Here is a 27,907-nt window from a genome sequence, read left to right on the forward strand (position 1 = left end):
TGTCATTGAATCAAATTAACATTCTAAATATCGAGATTCTTAACTTATTAATTAAAACACGTGAGTAAAGATTAAAAATTAATTGAATATGCTAAGCTTTTGATATCGAATATATAATATAATATTGTTCAACAATGAAATTTCATATAATGAGAATTTTATTTTTGAGTAAACGAATCAAAATAAATATTATAACGAAAGACTAAATTGTATTACACGATAACAATAATTTCTGGCAATCATTTCAAGAAGCATAATAATCCGGATCGGTAAAATTTTTATCGATCATTTTATCTTGCAATTGGCTTATTCTACATAATGCGGAAGAACTTGCATGTCGTCAAATGCGATTATGAATTATTCACGAACGTTTGTAAATCACTAATACAATTATCATGTAAATACAATTATCATGTAATTAGCATGTTCCACAAATGCGCAAAATCCATTTTACTACTAATTGATACGTTAATGAATATTTTAATATGACATTTATATATATATAAAACCATTAGTAACTTATCGATCAATATAAATACGCGAAAATTTTTAGTATAGCATTTACGAGTTTTATATAAAAAAATGTAATTAATGTCTAATTAAATATTTTGCCTTGATCTATAATATTTAATATTATATTAAATTAAATTACAAAATAACAATATTGTAGTTATAACTGATAAAAATTCTGATTGTGAATTGTATTTAATTACTTTTGCTGTTGGATATTGACCATACGATAATTCTTATGTCTTATGTATTAAGAAATATAACTCAATTTTGGAAGAGAAATAAAAATAATATATTTCATTAAATATTTTAATTTTCTTTCAACTTTATTGTCACATAATGTATTATCTAAGGAAATAAAAAAAATCTAATTATTCTTTTTTAATATCTCCTTTGAGATGCATATTATGTTTTACATTATATCTTGTATAATTTGCCAAAAATCAATAATGCTGTTAAGGTTGTTCGTGATGATCACCTAGTGGGCGCCAGCATTCCTTTGAGATTTCTTTGCGACACAATCTGATATCTCTCTCTACAGCTTACGTCGGTAAATTATCCACCGTTGGGATTATATAAGGATCTTGTCAGATTGCATTTTATTTTATCATTTCTGCCGAATTATAAAAAGAAGAAACTATAATTTTTTAAATATTAATCACAAATTTAATTTACCAATTAATTTACCACAATAAAGTAACTAATACTACGATTATATTAAAATTGACAATACGCTGTTAAATTTGCTCTTGTTATCTTTTTATTAGCTATCACTATTTTATGAAAGGCTATGTTTTTCTTATAATCCTTTTATCTGTTATTTCTCGTTTGCCTTTCCACATTTTATGATATACTTAACATTAATATAAAATTTTTGAAAAAACTTTCTTAGAAATCAACTTTTTATAATATAATTACGTTTCCTTTATTTAGTTAAATATTAATTAAGACACGCTTAACATGTCTTTTTAAGACATCTTACTTTAAGCTACAAGTTAGGCTTTTATTTGTTATCGTCGCTACATTATATTAATTTAAATTGTTGTGTTATATTGTCAATGAGCCGACTTTATTCTTAAATATTACGTCCTTATACGCAAATAATCGCATCCGATTATATGTATGCATCATATATCGCATAATCGATATAGGATGCATACATATCTATTCACTCAGGCGATCTTTTTATCGTTCTCTTTTCATTCTTCTTTTAGCATGCCCACGCAAAATCATGGATACGAATCGTGTCTTGTCCCCCCTACATGTGATATCCATATCGAACGATTTGTAAAGCATAACAGTTTCGTAAACTGCTACATCATACTGGCACGTTTGAAAATTTTACACAAAGTTTATCCGTGACGTTACAATTATCTTTATTTTTAAAATCAGAATATTTTATGACAAATGAGATTGGTTCGTATCCTTGATCTTTTAAAAATCTTTTCGAAATATAATTTCTTCTTCCTTCTTTCCTTCCTCTCTCCTCTCTCTTCCTTTCTATCCCCGTCTTCTTCCCTCTCTTATTCCCTATATGTCATGTATCACATAAGGAATAAGGGAGGGAAGAAGACGGGGATAGGAAGGAGGAGTGTAAATAGGAATTCCTACGCTGTTTGTTGCAATCTTGCCAAGTATTTGTCGTTGGCTCGAATTTATTGTTTCGATAAAATTTAATCGCGAAATAAGATAATATTAGTAAATAAATAAGAAATTTAATTTTATTTAATCTTATTACATAATGTTTTTTATATAATTTGATGTTTTAATATTTAGTATAATTGATATTTATTCAAGATCAATAATAATTAAAATATAAAATTTTAAAAATTATTAAGAAAAATAATAAAAATTGGTATATTAGAAAATGTAACATGTGTAATGATTTATGATTGATAATGACATATGAGTTTTCGTGAGATGTTGGTAATACGATCTCTAATTTTCTGTGAGTGTAGGTTATTGCAATTCAATGCGCTGAAGAAGAGTATTATACAAACAAATAGTACTTAATGGATTACATTTGCCATACTGCCGCGAAAGTCAAAGTATAATTAACGCTATCGCAAGATCTCTGTGATTTACCAGAAAAGAATAGGCGAGGCAATATGCAATTTTGATCGATGAATGCGCGAATACTCGGTGGCATTTGAAGGTTTCTGGGAGAAAACATAATGGAAATTGGTTTTAAGTTAAATTCCACTTTTCGAGTTAAATATTTACAAGTTTACAATTCTCATCTCCATGTTTATATTCTTTTCATTTTTTTCTTATTTTCTTTATTTTATCAACAAATTCTGGAAACTAAAGGCAGACTTTCGATAATTTTATTTCAATATTTCCGATGGTTATTTTACTAGAGTTTAAGCAAACATGAAATATATAGTACATAAGTATACGTATACATATGTGTATAGTTGATGCATGTTTGTGATGAAATATAGATATGACATAACTGAAAAGAGAGGGAAGCAGTACGAGAGAGAGAGGGGGGGGGGGGCAAGAAGAGAAAGAATCTTCTTAAAGTTTGAATTCAGTCAACTTGTATTGTTCACACTTCTTCTTCCAACCAGAGAGATCGTAAATCGCGATTTCATGCCAATTTGAATTTTGCAAAAATACGATTCGCAATGTATCCACGATTCTCAATTCAAAAGTTGCTCGTATTTTTCTCTTGCATTTATGTATATACATTTTGCGAGATCGATGTGGTAACGATGCGTTTCTGTTTTGCAAATTTACGATCACTGACGCCAGTCGCCAGTCCGTTCCCGGCTGCTCCTGGCTGTTCCCGGCTGCTCCCGGCGACAGAGACGGGCGGCGTTATGCATATAGCATCCGCTTTATAGCGCAATGTGCACGAATGTGCACGATGTGTTACAAGATAGACGAGATCCGGCGCGTAACATCATCATTGAAATGAGTCCGTAACAAACGAAAGTGTTGCGACACAGATTATATTAGACTGCGTATAACGATTAATGATGACATCAAAATCTTTGGAGAGAATTCTAAATTGCAATTTTCTAAATAGAGGAATAACCATGATTTAGTTATTTTGGAAACGTATTGCGCAAATCCGCAATTTTCAAGATAATAAGAGTTTGAGAATCATTTGAGATGATTCGTCTCGTCATATTTGCAATCACGATTCGATCGAGAAATTTATATATTTATTCTTTTATTTATTCTTGAGACATAAACAAGTTTCGTTTAGCTTTTCAAATGCTATAGATAAGAATCGAATATAAAATATTTCTGCGAAAAGTACTAAACGAGCATCGTTAGGCTCACTTGGTCATTTTTAGCTCGATCTTGCTTAGTTTCTGTCAAAGTTAAATTATATTTATAAAAACGCTTCTTCAAAGTGCTCTCTGAATCAAATGGAATTAAAAATAAGTTTAATGAGTTAATACAAAAGAAAAGCGCAAGATATATACATATGTACAATAATACACAATGTACAATAATGTACAAGGTATGCAATTAGCTGCTCATTAGATGCTCATTGCGTTGTCATTCACTCGGCGAAACTCCAATCAAATGGCGGTACAATGGTGATTTCATATCTGAGTCGTTAACAAAATAAATAATATTTCGCGTAATTTATTCTTATCGCAAGAGTAGAAGAATCGAGAGGTAAAAATTATATATAAATACAATATATAAATTTTGCATAGAGATAATTGATCATTTATTTATACTCTATTTAATTTTGCGAATACGGCGAATAGGAAATAATGATCTAATATCTTATACAAGTAGGTCCTGCAACTTTCTTTTTTTCCAATAATGTCCATTTTTTTAACTATGTGTATTCGATCAGCGTTTTTCTTTTACATCATATGCAATTGCGATGTTAAGATCATGCGACGTGTAATTCTATGCTAGAATTATTGCGGTGCGGTCGACTTCACATCGACGGAATAAAGATGACAGGACTGTTCTTTCTGCTGCCTAGCTGGCAGATAGCCGAGAACGCGTTTAAAGGAAAAACGTTCGAAAAACCGAAGATATATGCTGCAGAGTGCGCATACATCTTCGAGGTAAATGGGATAATAAATCATATATTCGCAAAGTCAGGTCGCTAATGATTTTCCAATTTGTCCACGAGATCACCTTATAGTGTCGGATTTATATTTTTATATTTACTATTAATCCAATATAAGTAAGATCTTGCCCTTAACTCGAAAACATGTGTCCGTTTGTGCGCTTAGTATATCACATTGTATATCTTTACATTGCGATAAAATCGGTAAATATCTGTCTGAATTAATTTTAAAATGTAAAAGAATGTTGTGAAAGAATAATAAATAATTAGGAGGAGAATATTGTTAGATAAATTAACATTTATGATTTTTACTGAATAATAGTTTGTGTACAATGTATATGATATTATAACGCACTATTTAGACAATGATAATAATATCCGAGTTTATCTGCTAATATCTACTTAGTAGTCATCTACGACAATCGTGTAAGGACACGTGCGATCGAGTCAACACTTGTCGTGTTCTATTAATTAGCTACAATGAAGATACAATGAAGATGATATCATTTAAATCACTCGTTATCCATAACGTATCTTTTGTACAAGCAGCACGATGTGTTAATTAATTTTAATTATATTTTTAAAGCGTATGATTCTCTCTGATTACGCAGAAAAATATATATGTAAATTTTGGTTAGATTAATAATTCTTAAATTATTTTCGCGTATCTTACGAAACATTGTCAGCTAGGCTTGTCCTTTACCTATTCTCTCATTTGAATCTCAGTTTTTCTCGTGGAAGGATAAAGAATAGGCATCGAAATATCTTATTACACTTTGACACTTCCCCCACGCCTTTTTCTCTCTCTTTCTCTCTGTCTCTCTAGGATAGCGCGAGTTCAAATATTATCTAAACATTATCCAGCCTCTATCCTGGAACGAACGAATCTCCATTGGTCTTGGATTTCGGACTTGATTTGATATCGTTCTCGATTTTATCTCCGTTTATCCGTTACTAATGAATCATTTCTTCTCCTCTAGTTCTCGCTACTTGTTCTCTGTCCCGATTCTCTGATGTTTTCTCTTTTCTCTCTTTAATGCGATCACTTAACGGTCCCTTTTTTCTGTTCAACTCCTCGTCCCGATTCGGCCTCTCTATCACGATTCAATCTCATCCACCCTCGCGCCTCGTGTATCTCCATTTCCGTGCATCTATATCTGTCTTTGCTCATCCGACCCTTGAATTAAATTACACCCCGGAGGTCGAGCGACTTTGCCCAACCAGCTCGCTATAGATCGCAGTGCGCACTCATCCTGTCAGTCTCTTCGACCGCAGTGATACTGCCAATGGCCACTCATTTATCTAGTTGACCGCGCAATTTTATATCAGCCGCTAGTTTCTGCTCATCTCTCATCGTATAGTATAGTATACTTGGTTTCTTTTTAATGATTTCTATATTTTCTTTAAAATAATAATAATAATATTTATATATCAACTATAGCAAAATCGCAATGTGTTTTAGAAGCAATTATTTGAAATCTTACAACTTTATATTTTTGTAAAGTTTCGATAGAGAAATTATTATCATTTATATAAGATATTCCTGTGAAGAATGCGAGTTAAAAGAAGCCATTATGCGCATGATCTTGTTGATGGAAATGATACTGGATAACAATGTCAAGTTTTCTGAGTTTTATAGGCGTTCTATAGTTGTGCATTTATAAAAAAAATATACCAATGTCCACCATATAGCGTGTTATATTAGATAAACAGACATATTAGTTGTGAATAAGGAGTACATATTGTCCTATAAATGTTAAATCGATACTAGAAAGTATCGATGCGGATGAACAGGATGTAGTATAAGTATAGCTGAAGAGAAAATTCGGTCACTGAACGAATTGCCCACAAAATATAGAACTTCGAAATAATATTTTTATTTTATTTTGCATTTATCGTGCTTTCTTGATATATAAATGAAACAAGCGACGACTAGTCGGCGATGAATCGCGTGATAATTTTTGGCAATCACGCTGCATGCTAAAATTATTTTCTAGACAAATTTAACGACTCTGTGCGACTCTTGAGATTTACGCAGCTAGAATACATTTCGATAATAATATCAAGATCCGTTCATAGAACGATGCTAATAAAGTCAAGAGTTATTTCAATCTAAAGGTCCAACTTTATCTTTATAAAATCCTTCAAAGTTTATACGCAAAATATTCCAAATACAATTCATATTAGTTCAATTTTTGAAATTTTGCATGATGCAACTTTTAAATAATTTTAGTTCAATATATATCAGTTCAATATATATCAATGTGAGTAATAATATTTATCGTAACTTTTTTTTCTCATAAAAAAAGGACATGATGTGAAAGAGATTGGTCACTTTAGGTTAGTTATTGCATAATGCAAACTTGACGTATGACGCTCGTTATCAATACACGCACGGTAATAAATAAATAATATGTTGATTTATAAATAATATGTTGATTTTCCGAATATCGTTCCAAATCTATCCGCGAATAAGCGTTTGGACGAGTGATTCTGTTAGATAAGAAATCTAAAATCAGCAAGTTAACCTTTGAAAAACTTATTTATCGATTTCTTTATTCATTTTGGTAGTAGGAAGATTTAACGCACGTTACTTGAAAAAAGCCAGTCCATGATCAATAGGTTCGTCCTCACGTTTGTTTTTCTTGGTGAAAAGTGCATGTACTCTAATTTCTTGCAAAGCAATGCTTCGAGAATGCGCTCGCGCGCCCTCTGTTCAATCTTGCTCCCTCTCTCGTTCTCTTTTTCGCTTTGTATAGTCCTTACAAACGGAGACACGCTTACGCGGATTGGCTTTCATCAAGCCGCACCACTGCACGCTTGCGCGAGCTTTTCGAGGCGAGCTTTCGAGCTGCGTCCGAGTAGCGTCACGGCCGTGGCACGTGGAGTCGCGCCCGCGAACCGTCATCATAATCAGTCCCGTATATTCTTCATCGGTTCCGTTCGTATCATGTGGATGTCATAATTGTCTGATCTGTCACGCACATATGTGATATTTAAATCTAATTGATAAAAAGAAAGATAGAGATTAATTATAGGAAAGTAAATTATAGGAACATAAGATAACATCGATATCGTGGATTCGTGTTCCTTCTCTCCTATATCACGTGCGCATTGAAATTCAACTTATTGTGAAGTGTTATTGTCCAGACCAGTAAAGTGTCCGACATGAAGAAACGGTGTGTCTAAAATGTAATAAAAAGTTATTACATTTTGTATGTATCTACTTTGACATTTTTTGCAAAACATATTCTAATCTTTGTAGTTGCTTATTTTCTAATAATTATAATGAGAATATGAAGTTTATTAAGTTAATAATTTTACGAGTAAATATTTCGAGGCGCTCTCTATATTCTGTCACAATGTTCTTTTCGTCGATTAGAAAAGATAAATATGTAATGCTTACAAATCTTTGTGTCAAACGATTTAAATAATCTATAAAGAAGATTATTTCTGCATCATTTAATTTAAATAATTTCTGAATTTTTTAAAGGTATATGAAGACCGCTAAGCGTGTATATCCATTGTATAAATGGAATAGTCATTACTTACGTATTAATGCTTTTAATACATTTTATTAATGCGAACATTGCGGACTTATTACCACATAATATTTTCTTTCAATTTTCTTACATTTTTTTTTATATATTTTTCTTATTTGCATTCTTATGTGCATATTTGAATAATAATAATAATAATAATAATAATAATAATAATAATAGGGCGAGTGTTCATGTATTTCTCTATAGATTTGAGTAAAACTATAAAAAAATATAAAACAATCACGAGAGACGAAATTATCTCAAATTCTATTAATAAAAGCAAAGTATAATTTTGATTATAAACGATTATCAAAATTAAATCTAGATGTTGATCAGCTTAAAAAATGTATACATCACAAATACTTAAAATAATAATGATACGAATACGAATTGATTTAAGCAACAATCACGTGAGTAATTTTGGCTAAAATGATAATTATTGAGTTCGAAAGTTGTTGCTATACAGTGAGCATCACATCGCATCTCTTCTGTTCTCCTCCGTTTTATTATTCTAATTGACATTACATGTTTTATTATTCTAGCTCGACCTATATTAGTTACAATCGGTAACTTTGCTTCTACGAATTAGATTTCTTCAAAACGACAATCAAACAATTGATACCAAGAGTTTGATTTTTATTAAATAATGTCTTTTTTTTATTTCATTGCATTATATTTGCATTACGCGAGTTTACGAGGTAGTCTTACATCTGACGGCATTAATCTAATTTTAATTGTACTAGAAATCTAATTATAATATATACTCTAATTATAATATAATCTAATTATAATAAAATAATAAATTTTATTAAGAGAAAGAGAAAGAAAAAGAGGTAAAGAACCAAAAACAGGAGAAGAACCGACTGAAATAGCTGCCAATGTGAAAAAACGAGAGTTTAATTAAAAATACGTGATATGAATATGTGTCTCTCATTCTTATCATATACCATTGTATGTTTATCGCACAGAAATTTGTTCGCTTTCCGTTTCTCCAAAATGTACTATAATCTACATAACGTGTGATAAATTTCCTGACGAATGTAAGGACGATGAAAGCGCTGGGAGATTTTCCAGGTCGTCCCGTGGAATGTAGTGGAAATTCAAATTGGTTCGCCGAAAAGACGTAAAAATGTGAATATTGCTCCAGATATTTGTGTTCCTATATTGTATACGCAAACCTAATATATATATATATATGTATATATATATATATATATATATATATATATATATATATATAGTAATCGTAAATCGTGTAATAAAATAAAACAAAATAAAAAAACTCGTTTGCATATAATCGGCTCTATTGTGTATATATATATATATATATATTGTGTATATATATATTGTTTGCAAATATGGATCGTAAATTGATTCACTCACATGTGCAATATCATTCGATTTTTCTCTTTCATCGCGATGGAAAACGACGACGAAATAAAACGAGATATAAAATAAGTGAAAAGAAAGGGATGAGGGATTGTTGGTCAGACTTGTAATGTTTGATCACCGTTTGACGCCGCAGGCTGTATCGATAAATTAATCAATCGACAATCTCAAATCGCTACAGTTTATTTTCTCTACGCATCCTCTATCACATGTAAAACACACTAAACCACTTTTTTTCTCTCTAATATTTTTTATCTTTGACATATTATATATTATATTAATCTAAAATATATGCAATTATATGTTAACGTAATCGTTTCTACTAATTTCTACGAATAATCTAATGAAATTATTTTGGAATAATTTTTTAGGACAGTTTTTTAATCTCGAGTAACTGATTTTTATCAATTATTTTATATATTGTTCTCTCTCTCACACACACACACACACACACACACACACACACACACACACACACACACACACACACACACATTTTTTTATGTACGAGAGAAGATGATGAGATTTAGTTTGATTTTGATAAGAAATTTTAAAGTATTTTTAAAGTAATTATAATTTTATATAAATTAAATTTCGAAGTTGCATTACATGCTCTAATAAACGACAATTTGGTGACTTTTGAGATAATTTTTATCTAATTTATATGAATGTACGCAAATATCATTGTTATCTCATTAATATAATGATTATTACTACGATGCGACAACAATAGCAATCGTGCAGATAACTCTACGTTAAGGACAAATTGGATTGTCCTAAGCTAAAGTACATGAATACTCGCATTCTGTAGTACATGCCTCGAGAGAATACGCTTCAGTGAATAGTTTACCGCAAGAATATCGATTCATCAAATATTCGTATAAAGATGTGTATTTTATTATAAACATGGAATTTGTAGCCAATGATACAATACATGAACTTTTTGTTCTTATCGAATTTAACTTTTATCATTGATAAACTTCAATAAACTTAAAATCCATTGATAATGATCTTGGGATCATTGAGTCACAAATTATTTTTAATTATAACGTAGGGATTTCAGATAAAGAATAAAGATTTTTCGACGATAAAAGACAACCTATTTATATTAATATAAAATTTCGAGTTAAATTTGATTAATATAAAATTTCTTAGTTTGTAGAAAATTAATACTTTAGTGTTTTAGTGTTGGAGTCAGGAAGAACTTTCACGGAATAAAATTAGAAATATGACAACTTGAAGAATTAAGAAAGAATAGTGCGAGTGTACGTACTATAATGAAAAAGAAATAAGATTGACAATTTTAGAAATGGAGAAAAAGTAATTTATAACACAATTTAATTACGATCGACTCGTATCGAGATCGGCTATTAAGAGTTTTCAATAAGTGCTGTGTAGTGTTTTGAATCACGTGTCTAACGATTAAAATCGCACGAATTGCTTATGTGTTTTGTTGTCGAGAGCAAGGCGAGGAGTTTGTGATTACATTTTCTTTTCGCCTAAGAAATGAGCCAGAGTGAAAGGAACGTTGTGAAACATGATCCTAAGGACTCACCTCCGTCTCTTTCGTCACCGCCACCTCCACCACTATCACCATCACCACCATTACCACCACCACTACCACCACCACCACCACCCCCTTTGCCGAAGCTTTCAGGTTCCTCGCACCAAAAACTCTTCAAGAAATGCAAGAGCGCTACGTTCCAACTTGATGGTGCGACATATACGATAGGTAATTATCAAACAATATAAATCTAGTTTATATTGATTGAAAAATTATTATTTAAATTAATCGATTATTAAGTATTCATAGTAGATATTATGTGTAATTAACAAAATATTGCGAAATTAATATTAAATACTAATTTAATGAAACATCAGTTGTATTAAAATAATATTTTATAGAAATAATAAAAATTAAATAATATAATGAAGGATAGAACGTATAAACATAACAGGATAAAATTGAACAAACGAATATTAAAAATTGATTACATGATACAGAAGCCAAAAGAAAGAGAGTAACGACACATTGATGACGAAAATAAATGTGTTCTTAAATTTATATACGCGCGCTCGCGCGTATGTATGTGTGTGTACTCATAATTAAAAAAATTATTAAGCGCTAAAGATCCTTTCTGATCGAGAAATGTTTATATCACATATTCCTGTATTTAAATACATTCTCGGTCTATATTCATTTCTATATTATACATATATTCATTTCTTTAATACATTTTAATTTCTATATTATATATTATTTATTTAGATGTATGGTAATGACGCATTATTTTTTGTTATTTACATATATTATACGAATATGACGAATATATGTTATTGCATATTGTACAAATATATTATATTGAGAGCATTCTCGGGTGTACGTTATGAGAAGAATATAGGTATCTGTGCGACAATGAGAGTTCCGCTCGTCATCTATCGAATACATGGAATCCTTTATGAGAAATCGCTCCGATTCAATGTCGATACATACATACGTGGGATGTGGGATTTACTGAAACCATTGATCCGCCAACAATAGTTGCCAAGTTGCGAAACTTTAATTTGTACCGTATATTTTATGAGTTGTCTTTTCGCACTATGTCAATTTCAAGAATTTACTGCAACTTTATCAAGTTACTCAAGTTTAAACAAATCCGAATACAATATCCAAATACGACAATCCAAATACGTCATACTATATTTTTCACAAAAACACATATACGCGCACATTATCACTACTGCCATCTACTCTCGGCATATCGCATAGGATTTTATCATATCAAATTTTACGGCAAATGAAAATATAAATTTTTCTTTATTAATATAAATTTTTACCATAATTCCTGAGTATTTAGCATTATATGCCATTGAGTTTTAATAGGATGTATACGGTTTGTATAAATCTGAGTTATTATATTCGCTAAAAGATATTCAGAATTTTCAAAAATCTTTAAGATTTTTTGAGAAAATTTTGATGTTATCGGATTAATTAACCACCGGGTTGACGAAAGCATAGTTATGAAAGAGAAGTCACATGTTAAGGAAAATAAAGCGGTACGAATAAATCGAAACAAAGTTGACGTCAAGTGTATCACGGGTCACGTCTTTTCGTGTCGAGTTTTCGCAAGCTGCCAAGCGTAAAGATAAATTTGCCGGTCCGAATGCAAAAACAGAATTTAAAGACTGGTACCGAGAGTCCCAGCTTTGCCAACATTTATTCTACCGTAAAATAAGATAGTTGAAATATATCGTCAGTGTCTGCTTTTCTGCTGTACAGTATTCGCTTTGGACGGAAGAACGCGTATGGATTTGTTTGGTACATTCGCGTATCAAAACTATTCTTTTGTGAGATAAATATTTCTCTCAAAACGCGAATGTTTTCTTACGAGATATATATTTGCAAATTCCTCGAATTAAATTATCTTTTTAATATTCCGCATGCAAAATGCCAATATAGTAATGAATGCAATATTAAACATATAAACTTTCTAGTTAATCATTCAAAGTTGTTGTCTTGATTTTAAAAGTTTGGATTAGACTATTTCTTGATGTGATTACGTTTTATAAAATAGAAAGGAAAATAATTTTTTGACATTGAAAATTTTGTTGTCGATGCGCTCTCTCTCTCTCTCTCTCTCTCTCTCTCTCTCTCTCTCTCTCTCCCTCCCTTCTTTCTTTATCTTTCTACATTTATTTTACTTTATTATTTGTAATTTTTATTTTCAAAAATCTTACATATACAGTTAATTACATTTGTATACTAGTTCATATGTAATTAACGATAAATTATCTTTCTACATATACTTTCTTTTCTATATGTAATGTTATTTTCTATCGAAAAGTACGAGGCAACATGCAATATTTATAAAATCAATAAATTTCATACATATTAAGAAATATTTCTAGATAGATTTTTATAATTTTTTACAGTTACGTATAAATCGGATTAAATCTAATGATGCGCTTAAATCTAATGATGCGACCGATTAAGCCGCTAGCTATTTATTATGAGACGCGATAAAATAAGTAATCCATAATACGTTTCCTCTCGAGGATGCACGGCTTCGTAACATTATTCTGGTACTCTTTTTATCTATTCAGTACTGCACGCAAATCCAGCTTGGTCACGACACCTTAAGAATGGACTTAAATATTGATTTCCAATTTCTGTTACGGGTAGCGCGCTATTCTTATCATTTAGACGAATATACCGGCGTCTCGTGCTTTTCCGGTTGGTATCGTTTTGTGTACGGTCGCTTCTTTAGGGAGCAATAATAGTAAAGTTTATTCTTATAAACGAATATTTTTCGCTGACCTTGTTTTTACGAAACACAATATTTCTTCCTCGTTAGCTTAAACAGTAGTACGAGAAAGCATTTTAGCTACGGAAGCATTTGGAGAGCGTTTCAAGAAAAATAAACTCAAATAAACAGTCGAGTATTGTGAGTATAGAGTCAGCGTTTCAGCCATACGGTTTTTACAAATACAAATAATTTTAATAAAACCAAGTTTGGTTACTTTGTTTGTTCTTCCTTTATAAATATTCGAAATTTCTATCAAAAGGATGCATAGGTATCTTTTATGCTGGCAATTAATCCAGAAAATTATTTACATTCCTGGTAGACACAATTAAATGATATTATTGTCTTTTAGTTCCTGAATGAATTAAGATGCAACAAAGAAATATATATCTTTATTTTTGCAGAAGCAAAACACTTTATTTTTGGAAAATGAATAATCTATATCTGTAATTAATAAATTAAATATTACGATCGATTATCGAAAAGTAAGTTAAAAGTAAGTTATCATGGATTGAGTTGTTTTTAATTCTGAAATAGCATACGCACTGCTCACTGTGTGCTTGTTTTATTGTTATCCATTAATATATTATTCGCGTTTTATTCGACTGATTAACTGAATAAGTTGAATTTCCAGTGCTGCTGTATTTACATTTTTCGCAAAACAGAATCGTATCGATCTGCTCGTTGTAAATCCGTCCATTTAATTAAGCCAGAGATAAGTTGATCGATGGCGTTCGCATTAATTTATACGCATTAATTTATACTGTTTCCCTTGATGTCCAGATTATCTTATTCGAACTTGTCAAAAGTAGCCACGTATGTGTATATGTGTGCGCGTGCGTGCGTCGTGTGCGTGTCTACCAACGACGTCACGTTACAATTTATTGTAGTGGCTCGAGTATAGTCTAGCCGTAAAAAACGATCGAAGCGGAGAAGAGCACCAACGCTATCTATCTATCTACTATGCGGTAGTTGAGCGGCAAATATCGACGAGAATTTAGAGAGTCGGTGACAAGATGAATGGGATTACGTGCCAGTGACGATGTCATTCCGATGGAAGCCATCGTTCGCGCGCGCGGTGCGTATTTGCGCGATATCACTCTTCGTATTATTGGATCGACATTTTTCCGTTCGCGTATTAGCCATATGTCGATACAATACCGGTTCGTTTAGTAGAAAAACGCATCGGTTTTTCTCCGTTTCGGATTCGTTACTTGCATACCCATCGTCGACCGCGTCATAAGCCGCAGCAAGCGCATATTCGTAATGGAAACGCAATGCTTGAGTGAATTTTGACAAAAAAAATGTGTTTAGTTTATCTTTAATAATAATCATAACGTGGAGAATCGATATTAACGTCTGTACAGGATATTATTGGCCAGGTTAATAGTAATCACATGTTTAGAAAGTGAATTTTGACAAAAAAAATGTGTTTAGTTTATCTTTAATAATAATCATAACGTGGAGAATCGATATTAACGTCTGTACAGGATATTATTGGCCAGGTTAATAGTAATCACATGTTTAGAATTATACAACCAGATTTATTTGTTTGATAATAACAGATATCACAATAGTTTAGTTTATAGATTTCTATTGCACATGGGTATTCTCTCACTCATATATATAAGTAGACGGGAAAAGTTGCTCAAGTATATTTAAAAATTTAGTCAGATTTGAAAATAATTTTGTTGCTCATCAAAACATTTACCTAAAATGCTCAAATTGATTGCTAGATTACCAACAATTTTTGTAGTATAATTATCAAGTTTAAACATTCTACATTATTTTGAATAAAATCTCCAATAAAACTATTTTCAGATTTGTATCTAATCAAATTTTTAGATATATGTCAACAAAACTATTCTTCCGCATTTCATACAGTTTATAGATTTTCTATTTCGATTACGATGTTAATATAGCATAATATTCAATAAAAAAATAATAGACCGGAGTTATTTATATATCTATATTTGAGAAATATAGATAGTCTTTTAAGAAATATTAGAAATTTATCTGATATATGATTAGGTACAGAAAATATCGTCGGAGTTGATAAGTAACGTGCAACATAGCGAGAGTTTCTAATCTCTTATCGATCGTTAATATTTTATTTCACTTTCTCCTGCCACCAGATATGTATTATAGTCGTTAACGAAGCGATGTTTGTCGAATTTTTTATGGAAATAGCACGTTATATTGGATCTCAAAAAAAAGCCTTCTTTAATTTGTCTTTTTTAGCTTATTAAAGTAATCGATAATTACAAAAACAATCTGTTATGGATGATAATCTTACTTTTTAACTCATATATATTATAAGCGTCTCTTGGATAATTTCTTAAATCTATTACACAATTATTTATCTGATAAATAATTTGCATCTTTTTTCTATAAACGAAAATAAAGAAAGTTACATTACTTTATCAATGTGTGATTTATCTTTTTTTAAAAAAACACAAATTAACTTGAAACGTAAATTTGTAAAATTATTGAATTCTTTCTTAGAAAAAAGTAAAATTGTCCTACTTTCGTGAAAGTTTTTTTTGCATATTTTTCATTGTTAAGCGTCCTACAAAATTTGCCGCAGGCACTTTTACATAATTTAAGAACTTAGGACGGCAAAGTCAAAGAAGGATTCTAATTAGTCCCTGGTTGGAGGCTCATCAAGTCGAACAATGCCACTTACAATGTACATAGAAATTAAACGACCGTTACAATTAATTGTAATTATTAACAGTACGGAATAATTACGCTAAAAATGTATTTTCACGATTGATAAAAATAATTTAGAACGTACGATTATTATACGAGTATATATACACAAGTTTATTATCATGCTTCGCGATAATCAAAATCGATCATTTTAGATAGGCCTCACGTAATTATTTTAGCTTGATGGAAGGATGCATTAATCAACAAAGATATGAACTTCAAGGCTAATCTATATTATAAATATTTTTCTTTGAATACAGAATATTTATGTTATGACACTTTGTTACTTCATCCTATATATATCTAATTTTATTATTTTATTTATCCTTTATTTGCGCAAACTAGTAATAATGTAATAATTTTTATTACTAATCGAAGAATTTGCGTGGATTTCTAGGTAATCTTTCCATAATTGTAGTAAGCTAAATTATCTGTATTAATTACAAATATATTAAGATGGATGATAAAATAATCTGAGTGATAAGCAGAGAGAGGTAATACCAAGATACGAAGTTAACGAGCATGTGCGAGCTACGAGATTAATGGACTATCTAAATTAACGTTACACACGTTATGCATGAAATTCAAAATCTTGAGAGAAAATGTAAATCGAAGAATTCTAATGAAATCTTGAGCAATATTCAATCGTACTATTACGTATGTTCGGCAATTATAGATTCGAATAATTGTTAATGCGTAAGTGATGGTGCATAATACATTCGTGAATTGATTATCACGGACATCATAAAAAGAGCATATACGTATATCTAATCTTCCTCCTCATACGAATGTGTGAAAGATTTCACACAGAAAACATATGACATTTTTCCGTTTCCGATTAGTATTCTCATATGCGCGCGCACGTGCACATCCACGCTGACACGTACTCGTATATACACGGAAGCTCATATATTTTAATTAAATGTAAATGTTGATATAAATTCTTTGTCCATTAATCTTGAATAATTTATTGCATCTTGCATTTGCAAATGCTGTCCATTAAATCGTTTACTTGAGCGTCTTTTTAATCAAATGCATGTGTTTGATCGAGAATTTTTTGGATAATTAAGATAGATATGAAAATAGTAAAAAAAATCTAGATTCGCGCTTATATCTTCGTCGACATATCGGTCGACTCTACCGCGAAATGCAGGAATTGGCTGTTTGCCAGCTAAAATGCCGATGGCAGAGCTTTCTCCAACCCCATCCTTCTCGATCGATACCAAATGGTATTCCGGTTGGTTCGTAACGATATGACGGTCCTTATATTTTGGCGCACTATCTTCATCCGTTGATTAATTGATTATTTTTGATAATTGATTGCGACAGACGTACATATGCACATATAAGAAACATAAATTATCATTTTATCATTTCCGACTATGTCGCGATAGACATGATTATTAGATATAAGTTCTATGTTAGCACTTTTTGAAAAAATTCCCAAATTTTGAAAAAAATCCCAATGACTTTTTTCTCAATTAAAATGTCAGAATATCAATAGAATTTTATTCTAATCTTTTGTAAATTTTTTTAGAACAGTTTCATATAACAACGACAATCCCTTTATTCGTTCAATGCATATCTATCACCGAGCATTCTTGTATTGCCTATAGTATAATCTACATATATAGTACAACATGACAATAAAATATTCATAATCGAGAAGAATATTCCAGCTAGTATGTGAAATATTTTCTTATGAAGGAATAATATATAACGAAAAATGATAAGCATGCGCAAGTCATTAAAATCCTCGATTGTCCTCGACATCGGTGATAAAAAAAAGAAATATGTCTATGCGTGCGCAATAGTTTTCTCAACTACGAATCCGCCTATCCTTCAAACTCGAGTGGCACAATAGTAAACATCACATACAATGAATTATTCGTGCGAGCATATTTACGCTCGTGTGTCGTGAACGATGCATTTGTCGGAGACGTTGATGTATCTTCCACTGTGCGTTCAAAGGTGAAGGTCGCAAACTTGCGTCGTTGCATCTCATTGTACTTCAATAAAGCGTCTCATCATGGTATTACGCATACATATGTACATAGATATTTTATGAAATTTGTTTATAGGAACAGGCTTTTTAAAAGTTCGTCATTTTGATTCTTAAAACATTTTTAACATTTATGATCACTTTTTTTATCCAATTGTTTAATAATATTAAAATTATCAATATTAAATATTACATAATCTTTCAATGAGATTATTGGCGAAAAATCGAAATCGAGGTTTGTAATATCATTATAAAGATGTTATCTTACCACGAGAATTAAATTAATATTTAAGTTACTTGAAATGTCAATTCAAATGTTTCTTCTAACGATAATAGAATTATAATATAAGAATATAATATAATATAAGATAAGAATTATATATTGAGAGAGGGGGGGGAGGGAGAGAAAGGATATTTCTTTGTTTTATAGCAAAAATATTATTGATAAAATGACGCGAGTCGCTTTGAATATATTATTTATTTTACTCATCTTTGGAATCCATAGATTAATTTATATTCGTGGTCGATACGATTAGATTTTTATTTCTACTTGGAATATAAAAAGCGTACGCTTGATTAAAACAAATCCTGATTCTAATAAAAGTTTCGTCGGTATATACTAAAGCGAAATGGGATGGCAGAGTATCCTTGTAATGAAAAACAGATAACTAAAGGAAACGCTTTAATTCTGTCGAACATTAATATCCTTTTTGTTAATGCCTATGGAATTAATCGGAAATGTCGTAGCTGCCGTAATTTCCGGTGGCGGTCGGTAAAGCAGAGTTATAGAGGAAAACGGGAATCGATTGGGTCGTTGTCTGGTGCCTGATTTTAAACGTGGTGTGTGCTAGAACCTCTTTGCAACGCGCTTATTAAGGTACTGCAGGGAGCTGCAATGACGAAATGAAGTTTTGATGTTTCGCAAATACACACACACACACACACACACACCACACACACACACACACACACACACACCACACACACACACACACACACACACACACACATCTTTTTGTTTTATTCAGGCGTCCGATTTAATTTTACGTGTTTCTTAAACACGATCGAGTTACCTTTGATACATTGTATTTGAGATGCATTTTAAATATGAAACATGATGAAATCGAAAAACATACGAAAGATACACAGCAATAAATGCGTCTCTCGGGAATAATATCTTGGAACCGTTTTTCGATTTCGGTATAATACATTATTTTATCTATCGAACGGTTGCGTTCCTGTGCTCGATGCGAGATAACGAGGATAACGAACGAGACTAAATTCGGAATCCGCTAATGTATTATCCGCGATAATCCGCGATAGAGATGCGACACTGATAGGCACGCGCCATAAAATTGCATAATAATTTCCGATTTATCATTTATAATTCTTGTACACATGCGGATTCGTGTACATGCACGCGGAGGCCAGCGTGATCGAAAGTCATATCGTTCGTCGTTTAATCGATGGGGACAGCGTCGACGACAGTCAATCGATCCAGGCTCGACGTACATTCGACTAACATCCGGAACGTCTCTCTGAAATATCCCGCGAGGTTGTCATCCTCAGATATACCGTCATCAACATTGTGCCGTCGTATAAGCGCCGTTGTGCCTCACACGCAATAAATATCTCCTCGATGATATCGCGCGTCACGATAATTTCTATAACAATCGAATTGTTTAAAACTTATTGTTAAAAACAACTACGAAACGTACGCGTTCATCGAAATAATACGATGAAACAAAGTGAAACATATAATTTATTATATAACAAGAGATTTATTTAAAATTTTTTAGTTAGGATGAAATCGAGTTTTTCTTATAACAAATATATATCTGTAAATCGATCTTATCTACCACCGAGAGAGAATGCATTAGAGCTTTAAGCTATAGGTAACTTAACATTTATAAAACTTGTATTTCAGCTTAAAAGATTTTTAAAGATTTTTTTAAAAACATTTGCTACGACATAGAAATTTCGCCTCTAGCGATTTTACATCTTTTATTCTTAATCTTTTTGTAACGAACCTTTTGTCTGGATATCGCGTTTACAATACTCGAACTCTGTAGCGTCTTAAATTGAAACAGCGGTATGGAGGTTACTAAACGTTGATTGAATTTGAGTTGTGCAAAATTAGGCCAGAGTTTACGCGTCTGCGGTGTAGTTCGACTTAAGCCCGGATTACGTGTAGTCACCATTAAAATCGCGTGGCTGATTTTGTTTCTGCATGACAACGAACGGTTACTTTTGAGAAAGAAAACTGTTCATTATTTTAATTTGAATATTTAATTAATAACGAATATAAAAAAGTTATGATATCGTTAGATACATTTAATCGAATTATTACGCCGCTCTACTCTTACTAGTCTCGGCGCGTAGAATTTAATTAAATTAATGAATGGTACAATTGTGCGGACCGAGCAATTTATTCGAGCTATTGTTCCTAACATTCATTGATTCAATTTCGTATGCTCATGCAGAAATCGGCATATGTCGTGCATTCAAAAATTTCCTACAATATTAGCATTAATTAATGTATATTAACTATAATATTAATAGGGAAAAAATTGATTTATGTTACATTGCTTTTATGTTATATTGCTTAAATTTGCTAAAACATTGCTAACATTCATTATATGCGTATATGCATTATTATCGAATCGAGTTTTTGTTAAATTAAGTAATTGTACAGTTCTTTCTTCCCTCTCCATTTACCTCTCTCATTTCAATCGCAACAACATAATTTATTTAGTCGAGATTTTCTTATTATGTAATACACACACACACACACACACACACACACGCGCGCGCGCGCGCGCGCGCGCGCGCGCATCCTTTATTTATATCTCTCATTGCGAGCAAATTTGATAATGTGTCATTACTAGTTGCAACTAATTCAATTTATTCAAAATTTTTTACATAGAGAGATCGTAGAGATGAGCCTAGAAATTATTTGATAGAGTGTGCGATTATAAAGCAACTAAAAGCATGATTCGCGTTCATTCGATTACGGCAGCAGGCTTTTAAAGCAAACAAAAGCTTATAATATCGCTTTTACAAAGATTATAAGATTAATGCCTCAACCACGAAGTTGCGTACGCTTAATTGTTAATAGTAAAGGCCAACACGTTTCCACGCGAGGTCCACGAGAGATTCGCTCGAGCTAAATCGATCGTGATGGAGATTGTCGGATGCTCGAGATTGTTTCTTCGCAGTAGATATCTACTAAACTATTACTAAAATATTACTGATATGAGCGACAATATTCACGTAAGACACAATTATGTCATTTTTTACATAAACGTTTATTGAACAAACGAATGTCTTTGTCAAGTTGTTGGTTCGTTGACGAATATTGACGAATTTGGTCTACGATGTAATATCTATCATCGAGCTAATAATAATAGTCGATAATTGGCGCGACGTTAAGTCGGCAAAGGATACATACATGCGCTACGGATAGGAATATACAACCCCATATATAATTGGTTGATTCCAACATCGGCTTAACTCGCCAATGACCTGCCATCGCGTTTCTCTTCTATCCGTTTGATGAACACACAGGTATTAATTGATGGGTACATAGCGGTCGCCATTAAGTCCGCCACATGATAAATAGAGCATGAACCTAGCATTATCGCGAGCTACGGCTACGTTTTTATCATGGAAATATCCGCGTTATAGCAGCGTCGGATGAGTTATGCATCTCTTGCAACACCGGACACTTTTATATCGTCGTGGAATTTAAACCTCCCCACTTTCGTACCTCGCTTTATCTTGAATTGATTTAATCGTCCGTCCATAATCTTACGATTCGTGGCGTCTATCAACCGCCAATGTTCTCGAGTGATACCGCGTTGTGTAAAAGATTTGATTATTTCAAGAAATTATTTTTTTCTTGAATATGTATATAAAGCGATGTAAAATGAAAAATGTAAAATGAAATAAAGCTCGAAGCAACTTATTTAAAAACGATATGCTTTTTTAATTGGTTAAAACTTGAAAAAGTTTGAATAGAACAAAATATATATAATGTATAAGTATTGATTTTGTTTTTGCGTTTAATTTCGTATAATTTTTATTCCATACGATGATTTTTTTGTTCGCGAAATAATCAAAAACTGTAACAAAAATTTAACACGAAATTTCAAATAAATACTTTAAATTAATATCTTTATTATTATACAAAATTATACATTATATAAAAAGAGGGAGATAGCTTTTGAACAAAGGAGAAACAAAAAACAACTAGAAAAAGAAAAAGAAAAATAGAAAATACATTGCCGCATGTCAGATATAAAATATCAAAAAAAATTTCGCTAAAAACGAACGAACGTAGAATAAATTTTGTGCGCTGCTTCGTGTTTACGTATGGTACATTCTGGCTCGAGAATTAATCAATCGTCGAATGTCTGTTGAAGCGTTTCTATCATCGCTTTTCACTTCTTTATCAGATCGACAAGCGTGGTAAACTTAGTCTACATTGTGCTTAAGTCATCCGCGTCGACTATTATATCTTTGAGCAAACTAAACACAAGTGTTTCCAACAACTACGAACGAATGCGTTAATTCATCAGGTGCAAGCGCGCATTTAACGAATCACTTTGATTATATTCACTCGTCTTGCGCTTTCGTAAAACTGAGTGAATTATCGCATACGTTTGTGCGACCAATGATCCTGTTATAAAACAAAAAAGTGAGAAAAAAGAAAGACGAATATCTTAGACAAAAATACATTCGAAAAAATACATGTAGTAGAGACATAGAAACAAAAAGAAATGGAAAAAGAGATGAATAAAGATGGTGAATAAGATTTGTAGAGATCTTACCTATGTGGGACGATGAAGGAAGATTTCTTAAGACAGGGTTTCGTTTGAAGAGGGTTAAAATGGCTCGGCACTTGACAGCAAGATTATCTGCCCGCTAAATTGACGTTTCTCTCGCAACACGCGCGACCAACCATAATCGAAATTGCCGCCTCTCCTATCCTCTACCCTTCCCCTTTATCAAAGTAGAAATATCGCGAACAGAATGCATTTGCATTTATAATAAACGCTGGTTACTGCACACTCTGGCCAGCTATTATATCGTTTCATTATAATTTGCTATTCCCTTCTAGGGTTGTAATCTCGACAGCAGACAGACGAGGATTGATGTTTCTTGCATTGTAAAACTCTGCGGAGAAGAGCTAAAACTGCACGTTAAGTTTGTTTCAAAGAATTTTTTATCTTGAAAAAAATTTTATAAATTTTTATTGTTGTTCTCCCCTCCCCCCTCCCCCCCTCTCTCTCTCTCTCTCTCTCTCTCTCCTCTCTCTCTCTTTCTGTTTCAAAGTGTATCGTTGGAAAAGTATTCTTAATGTAAACTTTGTGTAAAATTATACAAATTTTATAATTATAAACGTATGTACGCGCGCGCGCGCGCATGTGTGTGTGTGTGTGTGTGTGTGTGTGTGTGTGTGTGTGTGTGTGTGTGTGTGTGTGGTGTTTGTGTGTGGTGTTTGTGTGTGAATATGTGCAATGACAACATGATATAATATTTTTAAGCACAAACTTATTTATAAAGAGAAATATTTCTACTCATTAAGATACGTTATATTTTATTACATTTTTATTACCTTTGTAATAATCATTACATATTAATAATCATTTTACATGGTTTAATTTTTCATATGTGGATCTATGTGAAAAAATGTTTTTTGTTATAGATAAAGATTTTCGGTGCTTCTTTTATTTACACGTTTTCTTTGTGCAAGATATTTATATGATGACTGATTAAGCAGTTAAGCAGTAGGGGCGATTCATAACTGTGTTAGTATCACGCAGCAGGGTGATAATCGTGTGAAACTCGTGTGTGAAACTCCTTGGATATTTCGGTCAATGCGCAAGGAAGACAAAGAACTATCGTTGAAAAGGATGTAATACGGATATACGAGTGAACGCTTACAAAAGAAAAGCGAATGCCGACGGCCCAATAGTCGCTGGGAAGACAGCGACACGTTGAATTCGAGCGAGTCTTGAAGATCTAATGATGCAGCAGCTGCTGCATTTCCAGTCTTTGAAGATCTTCTTGTATCATGACGATTGTAAAGAATCTGATCGATCCGTTATGCTCTGCTATGAAGAAAGTATACGGCATATTTTGCTAAAGGAGTAAATGGAGTATCCCTTTTGTTCCAAGATATCTTTATTTATACGAAACGTTATCTCTGTAAAAAAAACTGAATTTTTATAACAGATGATGATTTTATGAAGTAAGAATAATAATAATAATTTATATATTTCTTCGTTACTTATTACATTACTTGTACTTTCTGCATAAGATTTTATAGTTTCAAAAGATGAAAGAAATAAAAGATAAAATGAGAAGGAGATTCAACATGGTTTTGTTAATCATTCTTTTGTTGCTATAAATGTCTAAGAGTTAATTATTATCTTTGATTACTCTGATGATGTAATAGTAATGTAGACAAGACTAGATGTGTAGATGACAAAAGCGAAAGAGAAATGTAACAAATATGAAATCAGTTGATCGCATTGCTTTGCTTTCGAGCATCGTTTTTTTGTGAGGCCAATGATGAAATAAACGCTGGAGAAAGTACGTTGGGAGACGACGTTCGGCATCTTCAGGCAGATATGTAACGTATGCAGATATGTACGCACGCATACCGGCGAGGTCAACGAGAGCAAGCGTGCAAGTACGGCGGCAAGTGAAGAAGAAAGAGCAAGGTGCACAGAGTGTCGGCAAGCTTCGTTCGAGTAAGAGAGATGGACGAGGAAAATACTAGAGGGAGAGAAGCCACGATGGCGAGAAACGAAGAGCGAGGACGAGAGATGGAGATGGATGGGTGGTTGGATAGAGAGAGGTCAAATAGGTTGTCGGGGTGTCGGGAGCGGGACGCGGTAAAGAGAAGGGAGGACGACGGCGAGAGGTGGAGGTTTCGAGTGGTTCAGTTGTAGCGGCATCGTGGTTGTAGTCGGACGTTCGTGTCCATTTTCTCTTGGCAACCCGCGTGTCGTTACATTACGCGCGCGTTACATCCTTCGTCACGTCTCGCCTAGTTCTCGTCTAGTCTCGTCTCATTCTCATTTCGTTCTCATTGTCGTCTTCTTCTCCTTTGACTCATCGGCCGCGAGGATGTCTGATCAAGCGCTCGGTTCTTCCACTGGTCGCGCGCGATTCATGCGCGATATACCGTCTTTCCGTCTTTCCGCTCTCGCTCTGCGTTACCCGTAGACTAATTTCCGGACACTTGCACAGCCGCCATGATTTGTCTCGCCCAAAAATAGCAACAGAAAGAATGTATAAAGAAAGTTATTGAAAAAAAAAAAAAAAAAAAAAAAAGAAAACTGATCTAACGAATATCGTGTCTGAATGTCTCTGATTGTTTTCTCGCTCTTTTGTCATCGGCCGATACCCGGCTGAAATTATCCGTAGTAACTTCTGAGAAAAAGCCACCCTCAATCACGCTTGGTCGCGCGTGACGGCTGAAATCATGGATACTCATGGATACTCATATTTGAATTGCTACAATATACGACATGCGATGAGAGAAAGAAAATTCTAGCTCCAGCGCAATTCGAATTCAACGAACCAATTTGCAGGAGGGAAATGTTTGGAAATCACAACGCGAACACAATTCTGCTCGGCAGGAGAGTGCAGTTATGAGAAAATTTCTTCTGGATTTTATCACGTGAAACGCGAGCGCAAAAAGAGAAACATAGAGGTATCCGCACGATGATAGCTATCGTGCACACTTTCGAATGATATGCCGCGAAAAGTCGTGCGTGCCGCGCAGCATGGCATGCCGGAAGCGAAACGGCATGGGCGCGCCGGTGCACCGGTACGGGTAACCAACCTGCGACGTTAACGTTATGGTAACGTGAATCGATCGCTAGATTTTCGTTCTCCCTCCATACCATCTGTCAGGGCAAGAACTCGTGCGAGCAGACGTGCGTGCACGTCACGAATACGCCGGTGATTTCCGCCGCCGCCGCCGCCGCCGCCGCCGCCGCCGCCGCTCACAAACGTACTCGACATATCGACGCATCGACTCGACAATGATACAATTATGAGTACTCAACAAGGATAGATTCGAGATTCCATTTTTGCCAATTTTCTACGAGATGAAAACTTTTCTACGACTGAAACTGCACATTTTTTCTGAAAATCTATTTGCGTTTTTATACATATAGAAATTATTCTTGACACTACGAAGGGCACGGAGGTATTGTATCCAATTAGGCTGCATCACGAAGATAATGTTCGTATTGTCCTAGAGAATTTTCTCTCGGTAATTACGTGCTACCGATTACGATGACAAAAACACCGCAATTAAAGAACACGTTCTTCGATTGAGAATTGGCGATTAAGAATCGAATAGTATTGTAATATAAATATTCGTTTTTGCTTTGTACGACGATCGCGTCGTACAAAGTATTTGATGTCGCGAAAATTCCGATCATTGATCGAAATCGAAACTTAAATCGCTACTTGAATACAACAAGTTTCATCGCAGGCAAAGTGAAGAAAGAGAAAATCGCATCGCGTACAGAAAGAAGAATTGAAGAATTAATAAGAAATGAATGGCAGCCAAGAAATAAGAAAAATAAGAGGTAATATAAGGAGATAGACTATATTTTTAAAGATGTCATGTTAAAAATGGTAGTGATCGTGACTTCAAAGATGGACAAACGTATTCCTTCTATAATAGAGTCTTCATGCGCCTTTACGAAAAGATGGAAACTTCTATTCGCGCATCTTGAAAATTAGATTGCTGTGCCATTTTTGAAAAAACTTATAGTTATTGACACTTACTCGGTAAATCTGATTCTCACATGCAAGAAGAGCGTATTAGCTAATGTAGCTAATATTATTTCCGAATCTAATATCAAATATGAAGAGGTGATGAGGAACGAGACTTAGAGAACCATAAAAATCTCCATTTTTTGATGGTTTATCAGTCAAAGAGAATTGGAAATTTCGTATCAAATTGTAACGTTCAATGCCAATGCACGCGATACAAAATCGTATAAACGATAAACTATAAACTTTGTGTGCGAACAGTTTGTATCGTAAATAGGAATAAAATCGCGCGTTGCAAATCTTGCAAATCTATCGCGGTGGAATTAGAGAAGCATAAGTGATAAAATCGACAAACGCAACAACACGATGAAGGATGTAAACCGTACGTTTAATAAGTGCCAGAGTTGGAGGTGCGAGGATGGAGTCTCGTACGCTTCTATATTTGAATAAGAAGATCGGCAAAGATGTCGGAGAAATAAGATTTGGTAATCAAATTGATGACAATGTCTAAGCCAGGCAAAGATCCTGTGCAAAAGTGCAACTCAGATCCGGGTGCAGCTGGCACGTCATGCAGTCCCAGCAAGCGAAT

At 33.0% G+C, this 27,907-nt stretch overlaps 1 protein-coding gene and 1 long non-coding RNA gene across 2 annotated transcripts in view; one reads left to right on the forward strand and one right to left on the reverse strand.

Annotated features, from left to right (window-relative positions):
* Positions 1-6,418: 6,418 nt before the first annotated feature.
* Positions 6,419-7,272, reverse strand: LOC148937842 (uncharacterized). The gene is made up of 2 exons (XR_016137855.1): positions 7,151-7,272; positions 6,419-7,054 (listed from the first exon to the last, which is right to left on the reverse strand). It is a non-coding gene; the product is annotated as an uncharacterized LOC148937842 (long non-coding RNA).
* Positions 7,273-7,457: 185 nt separating this feature from the next.
* The window catches only part of LOC148937843 (uncharacterized), a 60,022-nt gene continuing 39,572 nt past the window's right edge, over positions 7,458-27,907 (forward strand). The window contains exons 1-2 of the mRNA XM_089070302.1: positions 7,458-7,776; positions 10,679-11,224. Coding sequence (XP_088926428.1) covers positions 10,999-11,224 — 226 coding nt within the window. The 5' untranslated portion in view covers positions 7,458-7,776; positions 10,679-10,998. The remainder of the gene's footprint in view (positions 7,777-10,678; positions 11,225-27,907) is intronic.

The sequence above is a fragment of the Pogonomyrmex barbatus genome, unplaced genomic scaffold (genome assembly GCF_055798465.1).
Source record: "Pogonomyrmex barbatus isolate J1 unplaced genomic scaffold, ASM5579846v1 scaffold10, whole genome shotgun sequence".
NCBI classification, from domain to species: Eukaryota; Metazoa; Arthropoda; class Insecta; order Hymenoptera; family Formicidae; genus Pogonomyrmex; species Pogonomyrmex barbatus.